The sequence below is a fragment of the Auxenochlorella protothecoides genome (genome assembly GCF_000733215.1).
Source record: "Auxenochlorella protothecoides strain 0710 unplaced genomic scaffold scaffold32, whole genome shotgun sequence".
Classification (NCBI taxonomy): Eukaryota; Viridiplantae; Chlorophyta; class Trebouxiophyceae; order Chlorellales; family Chlorellaceae; genus Auxenochlorella; species Auxenochlorella protothecoides.
In genome coordinates this window covers 18302-33961 of record NW_011934233.1, presented here as the reverse complement: position 1 = coordinate 33961, position 15660 = coordinate 18302, and the positions used below count along the sequence as shown (strand labels likewise).

General features: G+C 64.1%; 6 protein-coding genes across 6 annotated transcripts in view; 2 read left to right on the top strand and 4 right to left on the bottom strand.

The window, feature by feature from the left end:
• Nucleotides 1-367: 367 nt before the first annotated feature.
• F751_3009 (Chloroplast stem-loop binding protein of 41 kDa b, chloroplastic) lies at nt 368-2284 on the bottom strand (the record flags this gene model as incomplete). The annotated part of the gene is made up of 6 exons (XM_011399993.1): nt 368-529; nt 684-837; nt 1063-1328; nt 1462-1628; nt 1815-2033; nt 2248-2284. The coding sequence occupies 6 exons, from the start codon at nt 2282-2284 to the stop codon at nt 368-370; spliced, it is 1005 nt and encodes a 334-aa protein (XP_011398295.1).
• Nucleotides 2285-2795: 511 nt separating this feature from the next.
• On the top strand, nt 2796-7807 carry F751_3008 (PsbB mRNA maturation factor Mbb1, chloroplastic; the record flags this gene model as incomplete). The annotated part of the gene is made up of 10 exons (XM_011399992.1): nt 2796-3128; nt 3475-3879; nt 4337-4675; nt 4802-5017; nt 5184-5329; nt 5851-6088; nt 6255-6476; nt 6649-6818; nt 7071-7245; nt 7514-7807. 10 exons carry the CDS (start codon nt 2796-2798, stop codon nt 7805-7807), a joined length of 2538 nt encoding a protein of 845 aa, XP_011398294.1.
• A 638-nt stretch (nt 7808-8445) lies between these two features.
• On the bottom strand, nt 8446-9555 carry F751_3007 (hypothetical protein; the record flags this gene model as incomplete). Its single annotated transcript, XM_011399991.1, has 2 exons — nt 8446-8805; nt 9499-9555. 2 exons carry the CDS (start codon nt 9553-9555, stop codon nt 8446-8448), a joined length of 417 nt encoding a protein of 138 aa, XP_011398293.1.
• Nucleotides 9556-9860: 305 nt separating this feature from the next.
• On the bottom strand, nt 9861-11831 carry F751_3006 (3-oxoacyl-[acyl-carrier-protein] synthase, mitochondrial; the record flags this gene model as incomplete). Its single annotated transcript, XM_011399990.1, has 5 exons — nt 9861-10180; nt 10365-10539; nt 10767-11123; nt 11269-11532; nt 11661-11831. The coding sequence occupies 5 exons, from the start codon at nt 11829-11831 to the stop codon at nt 9861-9863; spliced, it is 1287 nt and encodes a 428-aa protein (XP_011398292.1).
• A 344-nt stretch (nt 11832-12175) lies between these two features.
• F751_3005 (putative V-type proton ATPase subunit H) lies at nt 12176-14257 on the bottom strand (the record flags this gene model as incomplete). The annotated part of the gene is made up of 5 exons (XM_011399989.1): nt 12176-12798; nt 13002-13414; nt 13565-13649; nt 13865-13967; nt 14066-14257. 5 exons carry the CDS (start codon nt 14255-14257, stop codon nt 12176-12178), a joined length of 1416 nt encoding a protein of 471 aa, XP_011398291.1.
• A 481-nt stretch (nt 14258-14738) lies between these two features.
• The window catches only part of F751_3004 (putative RNA-binding protein), a gene marked incomplete at both ends in the record, with an annotated part of 2193 nt that continues 1271 nt past the window's right edge, over nt 14739-15660 (top strand). The window contains 3 exons of the mRNA XM_011399988.1: nt 14739-14745; nt 14837-14971; nt 15373-15660. Coding sequence (XP_011398290.1) covers nt 14739-14745; nt 14837-14971; nt 15373-15660 — 430 coding nt within the window. The remainder of the gene's footprint in view (nt 14746-14836; nt 14972-15372) is intronic.

Below are 15660 nucleotides of genomic sequence, written 5' to 3'. Positions count from 1 at the left end.
CGTTTCGCAAACACTGCTTTCCCCCACATTCTCAAGGCGGTGGTCTTCGATCAGCCGCACAAGCCTTCCTTTCCACCCATACTGTTGTCAGAGCTTGTGAAACCTGTATACATCCAGCTGCCGAGGTCCGGGTTGGACCTTGCCCACCCCCCTTTTGTCCCATTTTGATCTGCTCGATGCCACTCCGCTGTGCAATGTAAGATATATGGACTGCCAGGCTTATTCCGAACTTACAGAGATGGTGTACCCAGGGAATGAGTGGGCCCCCGTCGATGTAGACACCTGTCCGCATTCAACCTCAGCATTGTGCAGGGGCAGGGCATAATGCAGGTGATGGCCCACTCACTCAAACAACAATGCCTGCACTTCAGGCAGGCACGGCCTGCTTGCCGGCCCCCTTCAGCACGAGGTCATCCACGGAGAAGTCCGCCTTCTTGCGGCCCCCAGTCTTGGAGAAGTCCTTCTCGTACGAGTCACGCAGGCCAGCGGCCAGGTCGAACTCCGGGGTCCAGTCCAGATCAGCTTGTGCCTGGGAGGGGGCGAGGAAGAGCTGTCTGTTGAATTTGCAGCGCAGGAGAGGTTGCAGTAGGGGCGATGCCTTGGGTAAGTCATGAACTTCCGCACCGGGACAGCACTATTGGACAATGACCCACCCCAACCCCCACAAAGAATGACACACAGACCTTGGCGATGGAGGTGAAGAAGTGCTGGTCGCGCAGGGGGAATGCCTTGGCCTTGCCCAGGTCGTGTGCCTTGGGGTCAAAGTGGACCAGCTCGGGCTCGGGGGCCCCGGCGGCCTCGGCACACAGTCTGACCAGGCCGTCAAAGGTGACAAACCTGGAGCGGGGGAGGGAGGTTGCATGTGCAAGGGATTGCAGCTCACTGATGGGTGCTGTAAGGCCATGAAAAGGCCCAAACACATGCTGGGGAACAGGAGGAGCAATCCCTCTCATACCCCAGTGCTCTTCAATCTCTTGGTGTGCCTTCTTCCCGCACTCATGTCGGGAGGTCCAGCCCTGCGACCAGCCCCCTCCTCCCATGTCACCTCACCCACGCACTCACCTCTCCCCCGAGATATTGTAGGCCTGGCGAGCGGCCTTTGGGTTGCCCAGCACCTTCCGGAAGGCGGTGGCCAGGTCTTTCACGTGCCCCAGCTGGGTCACCTGGTTGCCCTTGCCCGGCACCAGAATGGGTCGTCCCGCCGCAATGCGGTGGAAAAACCACTCCTCCACAGGGTTGTAGTTCAGCGGGCCGTATATGTACACCGGGCGGATGCTGGTCCAGTTCACGCCGCGCTTCTCCAGCAGCTCCTCGGTGTTCAGCTTGCCCTGTGCATGAGGTTGGCTCACCTTGGTGAAGCGCCCATGCAGACGGGCCCAAGGGCGGGTTTGGGGGGCCAATGCGAGAGGGTATTCCCTCGGCGCCTCCACCTTGTCAACCCCCCTCTCCTCCCCCTCCGACCTTGTGCCGGGACTTGGGGTCCCCGGCGTCCGTCTCAAAGTGTGGCAGCTCGTGTGAGGCCTTGTAGAGGCCCGCAGAGGAGCAGTAGATGTACTGCTCCAGGGAGGGCAGGGCCTCCAGGATGAGATCTGCCTCCTCTGCCTCACGCCCGTTGATGTCGTACACAACTGCATGGGGAAGGGGCGTGGGGCTGAGATCGCTGTCACCAGGACATGATGGCATGGGTTTTGCAGGGAGGTTGAGCTTGCACAGGTGGTCTCAGGGACGTCTGCGTCATCGTATCCAGCACAAGGTGGTGGCAGCGTCACATACAAGCCCCACTGTTTCCCTCCGGCCCTCACACCAAGACGCACCATTGAATTCCCGCCCCTTCAGAGCGTTCTTCACAGCGTCGGCATCCTTTCGGTCAGCCGCAATGTGCTGGACCGCGTCAGAATAGGCGGCGTGCGATTCGTCGGTGTCATCCGGGATGCGGGCCGCGATGGGGGCCTTGCCCCTGGTCAGCAGGGTGACCTGGTGCCCCTCCTCCACCAGCTGGCGGGCGAGGTACTGCCCGATGAACCGGGTTCCACCTGGGTGCAGGAAGGAGGAGATTGGATGGTGGTAGGAAGAGATGGGGCAGCCCGGGCAAGGGGCATGCATGGCCTGGATGGGGCCAAGTGATACCTTCCACAGTCCTCCAAATCTCCAAGACAGACAAGGTCCTGCCCGGGCCACGACGCAATCACGGAACCCTCACGTGCTTTTCAGTCGCCTGACCACTCGTCATCATGCATGGCTGCCCACCTAGCATGAGGATGTTGGACGGCGCGGCCGAGGCCATGGCGATGACCGCAGATCTGGATCGGCTAGCCTGTGCATGTGGGGCGTACAGGACAATGCTGACACTCCAGATCTTATGTGCTCGACATGTCGACCATGTTAAGAGATATCTCGAGTGACCAAGCTTCGTCCTGCATCTCCAAACATGGAACTCACCCTGCGAGCGCTGCAAGGAGCGGCCATGCCAACCCCTTCGCCCATGGGACGACTGGCAGGCTTTGTAGATGTAAAACCACATGCTCGTACCCCCATCATTGTCACGAGAACTGGAGAGGATTTATTGCAGGGTCTGTCGAGTTAGAGGTCGTGCATGGTATACACTTGCCGTTTATCGCTGTCTGTGAGCTGGCCCATGAAGACGATCGGGCGCCAGGATCAAACAGACTTCGGGTGGTCGATCGGAGGCCCGGGCTCCAACATCTCCACCATGCCCGCTGCGACTCCAAAGACTCCATGAGCTCTGTCTGATTAAGTGTCGATACCCCGCACTCTCCTCACCTTGTGTGGCTGTCATGGACACTCTTGGAGTGACCCAGGCGGCTTCGACCTCCGCGCATGCGGAGATTCGAGCCATGCGGAGTCTCCCCCTGCATCGGGGTACAGCCTCCGCCTGCCCCGCGATCCACACCACATGGAAGAGGCGAGACCTCTGCAGGACCTCTCACAGGGTCCCGACGCGGCCTCGCGCACTCTCCGCATCGTTTGCATTCACCCCCCCGGACCGCAACGGCAAGCTGCTGGGGGAGGTGAGGGTGGCCGAGGGACCCTCCTTTCTGCCTGCTCGCGTCCCGGAGCCCGCCGACAACCCGCCCAAGCCCCTCAAGATCAACCAGGACCTGGCCATGGTGAGGAGGGACCTGTTGTTGGGGTAGTAGCGCGTGTGGGGCGAAGTGGGGGACTGGTGTTTGCTGGCATGAACGCTCGTATGCATGCCTGGTTGGGTGACAGGCTCGAGTGAAGGTATCCGCGTTTGCAGGGTGTACTCCGATGAGGCGCTTGATGAAGCGCTCTCCAGCAGTAGGCTCCCAGAACATGGCCCCTGCCTTGCCTGGCGGCAATGCCCCTTGGCGTTTGCTTCTATCTGGGTTGCCGATAGCAGGTTGTGTGCTCGGCAAACCAGTCCGTGCCCTCCCTCCTCCACCTCCCACCCCTCAACGCACGCACGCACACACACTGCCACAAACCCGACAGTACCGTGCGCGCCAGCTGCGCATCTCCGGCTACCGCGCGGCCTCCCCCACTCGCCGCGCCAAGCTGCTGGCTGAGGCGGAGGGCGCGCTGCGGGCCTGCATGGCCATGGACCCCACTGACGGCCGCGCCTATGTGGCGCTGGGCAAGGTCCTCGTCAGTGGCAAGCGCTTCGCCGAGGCCGAGGCGCTTTACGAGTCTGGGTGCACCGCCACCTGCGGCGCCAACGCCCACATCTGGACGGCCTGGGCCCACCTGGCGCGACTGCAGGGCGACCTGGGGAAAGCGCGGCGCCTGTTCGACGCCGCCATTGTGGCCTCGCCCGCGCACGCCGCCGCCTGGCACGGCTGGGGCCAGCTGGAAAGGACGGAGGGAAACGTGAAGCGGGCGCGTGACCTCTGGATCAAGGTGAGCCGGGGTTGAGAGAGGGTATTTGTTGTGAGCGTGTTGAATCAGCGGTGGGGCCACCACTGCACCACCCATTGATATCCCTTGCTTAAATTTGGTTGATTACATTGCATTCCACCCTCCCCCGCCCCACCACCAAAAAAAGGGCCTTGGAGCGACGCGAGGGACCCCAAATCCCTACCTCTACCACGCTCTGGCGCTGCTGGCAATGGACATGGGGTGCCTGGAGGAAGGCAGGAAATGGTGCCAGCAGGGGACTGAGACCGTGCAGGCAAGGGGAGAAAAGTGGAATGCATGTGGGTTCTGTGCCTCTTGTTAATGAAGTGCGAATGGTAGGATCCCCCTGTGAGCTCAGTTGTGCAAAGGTGTTTTTGTGCCAGTGAGACCCTGGGAAATCCGACTCGTGTGTGTCAATGCACGCACCGGCCCCTTTCCTCCCTCCTCCACCCAAGCACAGGGCAAGTCCAGCCAGGCGCTGTGGCACACGTGGGCGGCGCTGGAGTCCAGGCGCCAGCCGGTGGACGCCAACCGCGTGCGCGCGCTGTACCGGCGCGGCCTGCAGGCGGCCCCGGGGTCGCGCTACCTCCTCCTGTCATGGGCCATGTGGGAGAAGGCGGCGGGCGACGTGGAAGCCGCGCGGAAGCTGCTGGAGCAGGGCACCCAGGCTTGCCCGCGGGATGCGGCGCTCTGGTCGGCGTGGGCCAAGCTGGAGGAGCAGCAGGGGGAGGTGGGCGTGGCGCGGGAGCTGTACAAGCAGGGCTCCGTGGCCGACCCCTCGCACCTCTACGTATGGCAGGTGGGCTGGGGAGGGACTGTGTGGTCTCCAAGTGGGAATGATGGAGTGGCTGGGGCTCCAAGCTTGAGCAGCGGAGAGTTTGCTTGTACCATCCGACCCCATGCAAGCCTCCCTCCGACCGCCCAGGGCTGGGGATGCCTGGAGTTCCGCCAGGGTAACAACGACTCCGCTCGGGCGCTGTTCCAGAGGGGCATCTCTATGTGCCCCCCGCGCGCCAAGAGCGCAGCGCACCTGTTCCAGCCATGGGCGGTGCTGGAAAGCAGGAATGGAAACACGAGGCTTGCCCGGGAGCTCTTTAAGTGTGCGGTCAAGGCAGACCCGGAGAGCAGTCCCAGTTGGAATGTGAGGCGGGGATCGGGCGAGTGGTGGGATCAAGCCTGCCTGAGCTGGCGGGAGAATGGTTGTCTTTGGGCACACTCGTGAGTGCCGCATGCACGTGGGCAAGACGGCCCGGAATGTCTTCACACCAGGATGGACTCTGATGTTTGTCGTCCTCCTCATGCCACAGGCCTGGGCCGACATGGAAGCCAATCTGGGGGCGCTGGAGAGGGCGAATGAACTGCGCAACTTTTCCATGCAGGAGCGGAGGGAGGTGGTGAAGCCCTTCAACTTCACGACGCTCCCGAAAGCAGGCACCTTCTCCAGCATGGTGAGGTGGTGGTTTGGGGACCTCATGCCTAGCTCACAGGGGCCATGCTGCCAGTGATCTTTCCAAGGTGGCTCTGTGCATCACAGTCCATGCCTCCATAAATGGCAGGTGGCCAAGCTTCTTGGGAGGGAAGACCTCAACGATGTCATCCCTTCTGAGAAGAACCCAGACATGCTTTTCCCCTAAGTAAAGTTGAGCCGCTAAATTCTTGAAGGAATGTATTGTTCGACACCTTGGTTTTCAGTGCCTAGATCCGAATGACGCGAGGGAGGCTGGCAAGCCCCGCATGCCCAGCAGCGAGCAAAGTGATCTGAAGGGCGTGAGCCTGCACACACAAGAGCATTGGGATGTCTTGGAGTGTGGATTAGACTCGACCATTTGGTGGCATACATCCAAATTACAGTGAGGAGCCTGGTGCCACCCCGCATCATTTTTCCTAAAGGCGGTGCTGCACAGCGATGGCGGAGCCCCACTCCCTCGCTTTCAGGGTGATGCGATTGAATCCACCCAAATTTCCGGACGACAGACCCTACAAGTTTGATCTGCTGAATGACATGGAGGCGATCCCCTCGGTCGACCCCCAGTCGCTCCCCCTGCAGCACCCTTTCGCCAACAGGGTGCACACTGCCGATGATGGCTTTGGACCATCCGCAGTCCTGGCCACTCCTGCCACTTTCGGGACTGTGTACCTGGGACACACTTTTCGTGCGTGTGTCGTGCTGTGCAATCTGGATCGCACACCGGTGTCCAGCCTCTCCGTCACAGTGAGTACCTGAGCCATTGTTTAGATGCAGGGATTTGCAGGTTTAGGTGGCGACCTAGCTTCTCAGCATGGCCCTGTTGAGGTGACAGCCCTGGACGGACCACTGAAACCTGCCAATGATCGATCTAGTACCCATTTGTCGTCCCACACTGTAGATTGAAATACAGACCGAGGGCGGGAGGGCCCTCCTCCACAGCAATGCCGCCGGCTCCCATCTCACCCTGCCCGCTGGTGAGCAGCACAGCATCCTGATAAACCATGGCATCAAGGAGGTGGGGCTGCACACCCTCACCTGCTCTGCAGCTTTCACGGACGCGGACGGGAATCGTCGGCAGGAGTCCCAGGCATTCCGATTCTCCGCCGCCAATCCCCTCATCGTCCGGACCAAGGTGTGGAAGAATATGGGCTAGGTTGTGAGCCTGCATGTAATCAATGAGTGACCAGTCCATGGTAGGTTGGGTCATTGGTGTGAGTTGTTCGTCCGCTACGGGAAGTTGTGGCATCGTCATAGGCTGGCCACTCCCGATACAAGATCGTGCCCAAATCCCACACCCCTCGCAGCAACGCACCGTGGACGATGACATCCTGCTGGAGGTGGTCCTGGAGAGCGCAGTGCAGCATCCTTTTTTACTCACACGCCATGCCTTCCTGGCCAACGCGCCCTATGTCGCACAGGAGGTCTCAGCCCCTGCCGGCGATGGCAACAGCGAGCCTCCTCTGGGACCCCTCAGGTGCGACTGGGAGTTTGTTTCATCGGTGAGGGAGGATGTCTTGATAACAATGCCCTTTGCCCACCGCCATGGAGTTTCTTGCTTGATAGAACCCTTTGTTCGGGCTGGGCTGTGCCTGTTCAGGTATCAGCATTGTAATCCGTGCCCGCTGCCCAGGGAACCCCCTTCTATCTGAGCTCTGGCCCCTCCTCCCCGTCTGATGGTGCATGCTTCTCCACTTCTCTCCTACCCCATCCGCCGCCCCTCCCACAGCCGCTCGCTGGCCAAGCACCCCCTGCTCTGCCCCAACGGCGGGTCGTATGGACTGGTCTTCCGCCTGTCTGTAGAGCCCGGGGCCCCCAGGCCGGGTACAGCCCCCCGCGACCCCGGCTCCGGCAACGTGCCCCTGGGCAAGCTGGACCTGGAGTGGACGGGGCCCATGGGCGAGGTGAGGCACATCATTACATGCAATATGCCGGCCGCATCCTTGCGGGCAGGCATGCAGGGTCGGAAATGGTGTTGCATGACCCCACAGCAGTTCCTGGGTGGCCAGTGTGCCGCCGGTCGCAACCGCATCCCATGCATCCCCTTCCCCCATGCAGACCGCGCGGCTGCAGACACAGACCATCAGCAGGAGCGCGCCCGGCGCGGGCCCCGCCGCCCCCCCCTCGGACCTCTCTCTGCGCATCTGCAGCCTGCCTCCCCGCCTTGACCAGGAGCGCGCCTTCCTGCTGGGCCTGGAGGTCCACAACGCCGGCCGCCGGCCCTCCGGCCCACTGCTCGTGTCGTGGCGCGGCTCCGCCACGACGGGCGCCGTGGTGGCCTCGGGCCAGCACTCTGTCCCCGCGCCGGCCCTGGCGCCCGGCGAGCGCCACCGCGTGGCGCTGCGCTTCCTTCCCCTCGCCGCCGGGCAGCAGCTGCTGGCCGGCTGCCTGCTGACTGACGAGCGGACGGGGGCGGTGCTGGATACCCTGCAGCCGCGTGAGGTGTTCATCCACCCCGGCGCCTAGCACCTGCGGGCCTGCATGCCCTTGCTGCCCTCCTGGTGATTGCGATGTTGGTACAACAGGTCGAGGCACAGTGCAGGTGGGAAGGGGTCTAACAGTCCATGGGACCTTCCGGGGTGAGGTGGGAGGGGTTCCGGAGTGGGGTGTCCCTGGGCATGGGGGGATAGGATACGGAAGGAGGGGGGAGGAGTCGTGTCATGGTTGAAGGGGAGTCTGTCATGTCAATGGTGCCGGTTGAGGTGGTCCGAGTCGCAAGTGTACGTCAGAGGGACAAGGTCCAGCAACTCCAACGTAGGGGTAGGTCAGCATGGTCAGGAATTGAGTGGAGGAGCCAGGGGAGATAGGGTGGCGAGCAGCCATTCTCAGAGGGAAGTCAGGGCCCTTCAGCGAGGTGTCAGGGGAGCACACCACGTGGGAGAGGGATTGAGCAACACAAGTGCGAAGTGGGGCGAGAAGTCTCGACGATCGGCAGAAGTAGCACGATAGGGGGGGAGAGGAGCGGCGGTGCCTCGCCCCAGGCAGGCCATGGACCCACAGCATCGGCCAGATGCAAAGCACACTGGTGCTTGGCGTCCTGAGGCCCCACACGCCCAACCTTCTCTGGCTCCTGGTATGATATGTGATCTCCCACGTCCCCACCCTCACAGCGCTTTGTATCGCTTGGCCCGCTCCCTGAATTTCTCCAGCACCGCCATCTCGTCCATGGTTTGGGCGCTGAGGTGTTCGGCCACTGCCACCACCAGCTGGTCCTTGGAGGTGTGGGGCCCTATGCCCGGCAGGCCGTGCAGCGTGCGATATCGTCGCAGGGCGTTGATGTCCAGCTTGTTCAGGTTTATTCGCGGGATGGCGGCAGTGCGGCTGGACGATCTTCGCTGGGGGGAGGCCCCTTCCGTGTGGGGCAGTGGGAGCGGGACCCGAGGCTGGTGCTGGGGGAGGTGGCTGTAGTGGGAGGCGGCCTGGGAGGGGGCTGCCTCTTCTTCCTCCTCCTCCTCGGAGAAGTCCTGCAAATAAGGCAATGTTGAGATCTTGATCAGCAGGGATCTGGAGGGGGGAGAACTTTGATAGGGAATACGGCCCCCACTCATTTGCACCCAACTCCAGTGCAAGGACTGCACCAGGAGAGTCAGGATCCTCCACCCCCCCTTCGACTATCTAACATACATGCAGCCAACACTCCGATCTCACTGCCAGCACTCACTGCTTCATTGCCGGTGGGATGCTCTAGTATTTGGAGAGCGTTTCTCTGGAGCTTTATCTCCTCCCCATCTCCCAATATCTGGCACATCCAGGATGGAGGTGTTGGAGAGGAATTCCGAAGGAGGGCGTTCGGAGTGCCGAGCTGGCATTGTTACCAGCCCCGACACGATGCAGGCTGCGCACTCCCCCCCCGGAACCCCCGTAAAAGTCGCATCCACACTCCCAAAATTCCAGCAAGCCAGCGAGGACGTGTTCCGGACCTCGTGGAACTCACCAACCAATGCCAACCTCCCAGCCCGACAGCTCGTTTAACAACAGCTCGCTGGCCTATATACCCTTGCTTGGTCCTGTTGTTTCCGGTGATACGCACCACCTGCATGTAAATATGAGTAAATCGCATTGAAATGTACCCGGTGGGATTGCTGTGCTGTCACGGGCCACCAACGATTATCATTGTATAGGGGGCACTGGCACCACCTCCTACCGTCCCTGCTCACCGTATGTTTCGGGAGCAGGGCCAGCACATCTTCATTGCTCGCATCCGATCCAGGCATTGCTCCGGGAGTTTCTGGGGCTGTGTGGGAGGGACCAGGCTCGCCAACAGGGTCTACCTCTGGCGTGTCCCCAGTCGAGCCACCGGCTGGCTCATGTTCGCCTTGCATTGGCTCCGCTGGCACTCCAGACATCTCCAGGACTGTGGGCTGGAGCATGCCCCGCCCATTAAGGGCGCAGGCGCACTGGGATGGCCGGGGCGAGGGCGTCAGGTGAGGTCCGTTTCCCGCCTCGATCCAATTTCCGGACGGGGCATCGCTCGTACGGATGGCGCGGTCAACTGCTCCCTCGCGCATCCCGCGCCCCCTCAGGCTGCATGCCTGGTGAAAACCAGGGCCGCATTTGTGCCCCCGAAGCCGAAAGAATTCGTGAGCACCGCCCCGGCGCCGGGCGGCAGCGTGAGGGGCGTCGGGCCCACCAGGCCCGGCAGCAGCCCTGCCGGCTCAGGGTCCTCCAGGTTGAGCGTGGGAGGCGCCACGCCATGGTACAGGGCCAGCACCGCCATGGCGGCCTCCACCGCCCCTGCAGCCCCCAGGAGGTGGCCCATGGCCCCCTTGGTGGATGACACGGCCAAGGACAGCCGGCCGCCAAATACCTGGGCGATGGCCCGGGCCTCGACGGCGTCACCTGGGGGTTGGCAGGAGGGTTGGTGAATGGCCAGGCACAAGGTCCTGCCAAACCTCCACTGCGGTCTTTTGAAGAGGACCAGATGCATCGGCCCACACAGCACAGCACCCCTTTTCTCCCCACATCCAATACGGGGCGCTGCAACCCCCCAGCCACCCTAGACTCCCCATCCCCTGTACAAAACACCAAGCTCCCGTGCCTTGTGGCGTGGAGGTGGCGTGCGCATTGACGTAGGCCACCTCGTCCGGGTCGCAGCGCGCGGAGCGCAGCGCGCGGGGCATGGCCAGCGCCGCCCCCCGCCCGTCGGGCGGCGGCTGCGTCACGTGGTGCGCATCGCCCGACATGCCGTACCCCGCCAGCTGCCGGGACGGAGGGACACGGATGGGGAGGGGTCGAAAGGGCTGCACGACCCGCCAGCGGCGAGCGTGCCGCGCCCCGCGTCACCCACGCCTCAGCGCACGCCGTGCCATACTCCCGCCACCCCGCCCCCTCGAAGCCACTCCCCCCCCCAACCCCACCCAGGTCCCACCTCGGCGTAGATGCGCGCGCCGCGCGCCCGCGCGTGGCCCAGCTCCTCCAGCAGCACGACCCCCGCCCCCTCGCCCAGCACGAAGCCGTCGCGGCGCGCGTCGAAGGGTCTCGAGGCGCGCGCCTCCTCGCCCCCCCCATCCCAGGCCGTGCTGAGCGCCTTGAGGCGGCTGAACCCCGCCAGTGCGACCGCGTCGATGCAGGCCTCCGCGCCGCCCGCCAGCATGGCATCGGCGTCGCCCAGCGCGACCATGCGCGCCGCGTCGCCCAGCGCGTGCGCGCCCGTGGCGCAGGCGGTGGAGGCGGCGTGGTTGGGGCCGCGCAGGCCGTGGGCCAGGCTCACCGCGCCGGCGGGGGAGTTGGTGAGGATGCGGGGCACGAAGTGGGGGCTCAGCCGCCGCAGCCTGCCCTGGGACTGCGGTGGAAAGGGGGGGGGGGGTTGAGGGAGGGGGCCCGAGTTGCGCTCAGGAGAGGGTCCACGACTGTGGAGACTGTGACCCAGGGTGCGCAGCACTGCTCACAGGAAGCATGCAGGGGATCCAGGGCCAGAGTCGCCTCACCATGAGCACGCCGGCCTCGGCCAGGTCGGTGGAGAAGCTCATGCCCACGCCGATGGCCACGCCCGTGGCGTCGCGCTCCGCCTCGCTCTGCGGGCGCCACCCCGCGTCCAGCAGGGCCTCGGCCGCGGCCCAGAGGGCGAGCGTGGTCACGCGCGCGTGGCGCTTTGCGTCGGGCGGGGTCGCCCAGGGGTAGGGCGTGTGCTGGGCGCGGGGGACGCAGCTGATCACGCGGCAGGGGAGCTGCGCCATGCTGTCCCTGTGCGACTGTTGTGGGCAAGGGGATGGTGGGGGGTGGGCGAGAGGAGGGGTCTTGGGGTCGTGCATGGCTGAGTTGGAAGGGTCTGGGCCCCTCAGGACCGCCAATGGCGTACAGCAGGAGCACCGCCTCCCACCTCCGGCAGATCTTCCAGGGCCAGGGCCCGCACCCCGGTCTCGCCCGCCAGCACGCGATCCCAGGTCAGCTCCTTGCCGATGCCGAGGGGCGTGACCAGCCCCAGGCCCGTGACCACCACCCTGCGCAGGCCGTCTACACAGGTGGACACCCGACGGACGGCAGCAGGCATCCCGTTCAGGCGGCTGGTGATGGACATGCTGAGCAATGGTGAATTCGATGACAGCACTGTGCTGCTCGCGCTGGGGCTGCAGGGTCCTCGATGGCCCAGGATCCGGGCTCCTTGGACGCACCATGCTTCCCCGCCATCGTTCCGTTCCCGGGCTGGCACCTGGTACGGCACCTCTTGATCTACCACCGATTCGTTGCAGTGCCGATCAACCACACCAAGCTCAAGGAGGCTTGTTACATCACATGTGCTGCAAGATCATCAACTTTTGTCGGGTGCTGGCTGGTCTCGCAGTCCCAGGCACGCCGGCCACACAGGGCCCGCGACATCCTGTTTCCCCTTCCCCATCACGCACCCACGCCCGCCACCAGGGCGGAGGCGTGGTCCTTGGACAGCAGGATCCTCTGCACGCAGGCCAGCGCCTGGCGCTGCACGGCCTGGTCGGGGTGCACCATGAGGCGCATGACCAGTTCCTTGCCACGCAGCTCGGTGACGATGCCACGGCCGTGCGGGTATGCGGCCACGAAGCGCGCCACGTCGTTGCAGCCGACGGCCAGCGTGGTGGCGTCGCGCGACGACTCCACCAGCTTGAGCAGGACGCGCAGCAGCTGGCCGTTGCCCTCGGCCAGGCGCTCCGCGTTCTGCGCCCAGAAGTCGTCGGCGGTGTGCAGCGGGCCCCAGGCCAGCTGGCCCAGCAGCAGCTCGCGCCGGTAGCGCTCAAACGAGGAGAGCTCGCAGACGCCGCGCTCCAGCGAGGCGCCCAGCGCCGCCAGCAGCTCCGGCACGTCGCCGTCGTCCCAGCTCTGCGTCGCGCGCACCTCCAGCACCCGGCGCAGGCCCTTGTCCACGATGGCAAACTCCAAGCCGGCAGGGCCGTGCGCCAGCAGGTTCTGCAACGCCAGCAGCGCCACGCGGACCAGCTTCTCCTTTTGCGCCACGCGCACTGCGTCCACCAGGCCCCCCACCGTGGCTGTGGAACAGTGTTGGGAGGGAGGGAGTGATGAATGGGGGTGGGATGTTTGAGGGAAGGCAGGGCGGGGCAGGGGCGGCATGGGGTGAGGGCGGCGGCATGGGGTGAGGGCGGCGGCATGGGGTGAGGGCGGCGGCATGGGTTTTTTATGGACAGGAAGGAAAGCATGCACACGAACACACAACCCCACAAGCCCCCCTCACCGGTGTTGGCCAAGAGGTCGGCCGCAGGCTTGTGGAAGGACAGCTGCCAAGTGCCGAGCATGGCCTCGTACAGGAGCTGGGGGTTCTGGATCACGCCGCCAGCTGGCACGCGAACCAGCGCGCCCAGCAGCCCCGCCGCGCCGGCGCGCGTGGCCAGTGGCCTGACGCCGGGGTCGCGCAGGAGCACGCCCAGGCAGTGCGCCGCGGCCGGCACGCCCAGCAGCGGGTGGGTGGGTCGCCGCAGCTGCGCGCACAGCCAGTCCACAAAGGCGGTGAGGGCGGAGGCGGCCGGGCTGGCCGCCGACACGTCCAGCGTCTGTGCCGCGGCGCTGGGCCGCAGCTGGCTGGCCAGGATGGCGGTCAGCAGGCGCGCCGCTTTCTCCTGCGTGAACCAGTCGGGGCGCTGCAGCAGCCTGGGGTGGGGGTGGGATGATGCTGGTTGAAAGGTGGCTGCGACGCGGCAAACTGCTTTCGATGCGGCCATTGAGGACCTGCCTCACACAGTCTCAGGGCAGGAGGCAGGTGAGAGGCAGTACCACCCAGCACCTCACGGCAGCCCTCACCGGAGAAGGATGGGGTACGGCTCAACATATGGCTGGTCCTCCTCGGCCCCGGGCGGCAGGAACAGCGCGACGTGAGAGGGGTCCACTGCATGATGAAGGCATGCGGAATGCTTGGGTGCTTGGCAAGGGCCGCAGGTACAGAGCACCTGAGTGGGGGCACAGCCCACCGCCTCGACGAATGCAAGACGGGAAGAGGTCCACATCAGAAAACCCCAAGCCAGGCAACAGCATGCATGGATTGTTGCCAAGATGAAGGGAAACCCTACAGTCAAACCCTGCTGCGAGTCAACCCCAACCCACCGTCCAGCAGGTCGTCGATGAGCGCCAGGACATACTGCAGGGTCTCGTCCTTGGTGACGTTCTTCAGTACGGTCAGGAAGGCATTTGTATACAGCTTGCCGCCCTACAGCAGGCATGCACGGGTGATTCTTAGTCCCGTGCCATGTGCAGAGGTGAAAGTGGACGCCCAGGGGCGGCAGGCCTTGCCCCCCCCCCCCCAACGTTCCTTGCCTCTTTCAGGAGCTTGGTCTGGTATGTGGGCTCCTTCTTGTCATATCGCCTCAGGAACTGAAGCTCCCGGTCGGAGATGAGCCGGGCCGTCATGTATATGTCCCATGGGATGTCCCGGGTGCGGAGGATGGTGGGGGTGTTCAGGGTCGTATACGGGTCAAGCCCCTCTCCATACCCCGCCATGAGGACGCGCGCCCTGCTCTCAAAGCCGATGAGACAGACCCAAGGAGAAGATGGGACGGCGAGAACTTCCTATCAGTCTGAAGGGGCCTTCCACGGGCCTCTGTCCTCGACACCGATGACCCTCGATCTGTTTTCACGAGCAGAGGGATGACCCAAAGAGGGGAGCGATGCCCAGAGATTCAACACGGTTTTAGATGCTCAAAGAGCAAGCACTGGCCAAGCGAGGTGTCCATCTTGCTCCCCAGGCCCTGGGTTTTGGCACGGAAGCCAAGACTCGTGGATCGTGGGAGGGGTGTTTTTGGAAAGCTGGAAACATTGCCACAACCCAGTGCCAGCGACCCCGGGGCATGGTCCCTGCCCTCGCACCATCTTGAGCCTGGGACCCCCCCAAACTCGCCCTCCTCTCCCACTGCTGCAAGGGTGTGAATCTTTTGTCGGAGCGTGAGGTGTCGGGTGAATCCGGAGGCCAGGAAGCGTCACGATGGCGGGTGAGAGCGCCGGCGCTGGGCGTGGTGCTGTGCGGCCTGGCCGTGACCGTGCCTCCCTGGGCTCACGGCCCCCCAATCAACCCATTTGCAGAGGAAGAAGTTATGCGCGTGGGCCGCCGGGTGTACGTGAGCAACCTGGCGTGGAAGTCGTCCTGGCAGGACCTGAAGGACCACTTCCGCTCCGTGGGCGAGGTGGTCTACTCCAACGTCATCAAGGACGAGAGTGGTAAGTTGGCTTGTGTGTAGATCTTTGTTTCACAGCAAAGGGAGCCCGGGATCACCCCTCGGAACGTGGGTCACCAGGGTGCCGGCTTCCCTCCCATGACTGGATGGGGATTGGTGGGGGAGGGTCCCCACAGGGCCAGCTTCACCACTCCAGGGCCCCGGCCGGCATGCTGCGCATCCACATCCCTGCTTCCTTTGTGTACATGTGCTTGTGCGTGAGACTACTGTGTGGCGTCGACGGCCTCCTCCTCCCCCGCCGAGAACCATCATGGACCAGGCGGGGTTGGCCCCGTCTGGGCGTGTGGCCAAAGATACCAGCGCCTCGTCCCGGCCCCTCACCATCTCCACCCCACCCCACCCCCCTCACCATCTCCACCCACCCCACCCCCGCCCCTCCCGCAGGCCGCTCCAAGGGCTGGGGCATCGTGGAGTTTGCGCAGCCCGAGGAGGCGGTGGCGGCCATCTCCACCCTGAACGGCACCGACCTCGGCGGGCGCACCATCCTCGTGCGTGAGGACCGCGAGGACCGCTGTCAACTTCAGCTACTTGAAGCCCAAGCATGGCGACACCCGATCGTTGCCCAACCCCTGTCTTCATCGACGACAGCGCCGCGCCCACCTACCTCGTCAAGGCCATCCTCAGGCACAAGCGCGTCCACCGGCTTCCAGTACCTGGTGAAGTGGCAGGGGT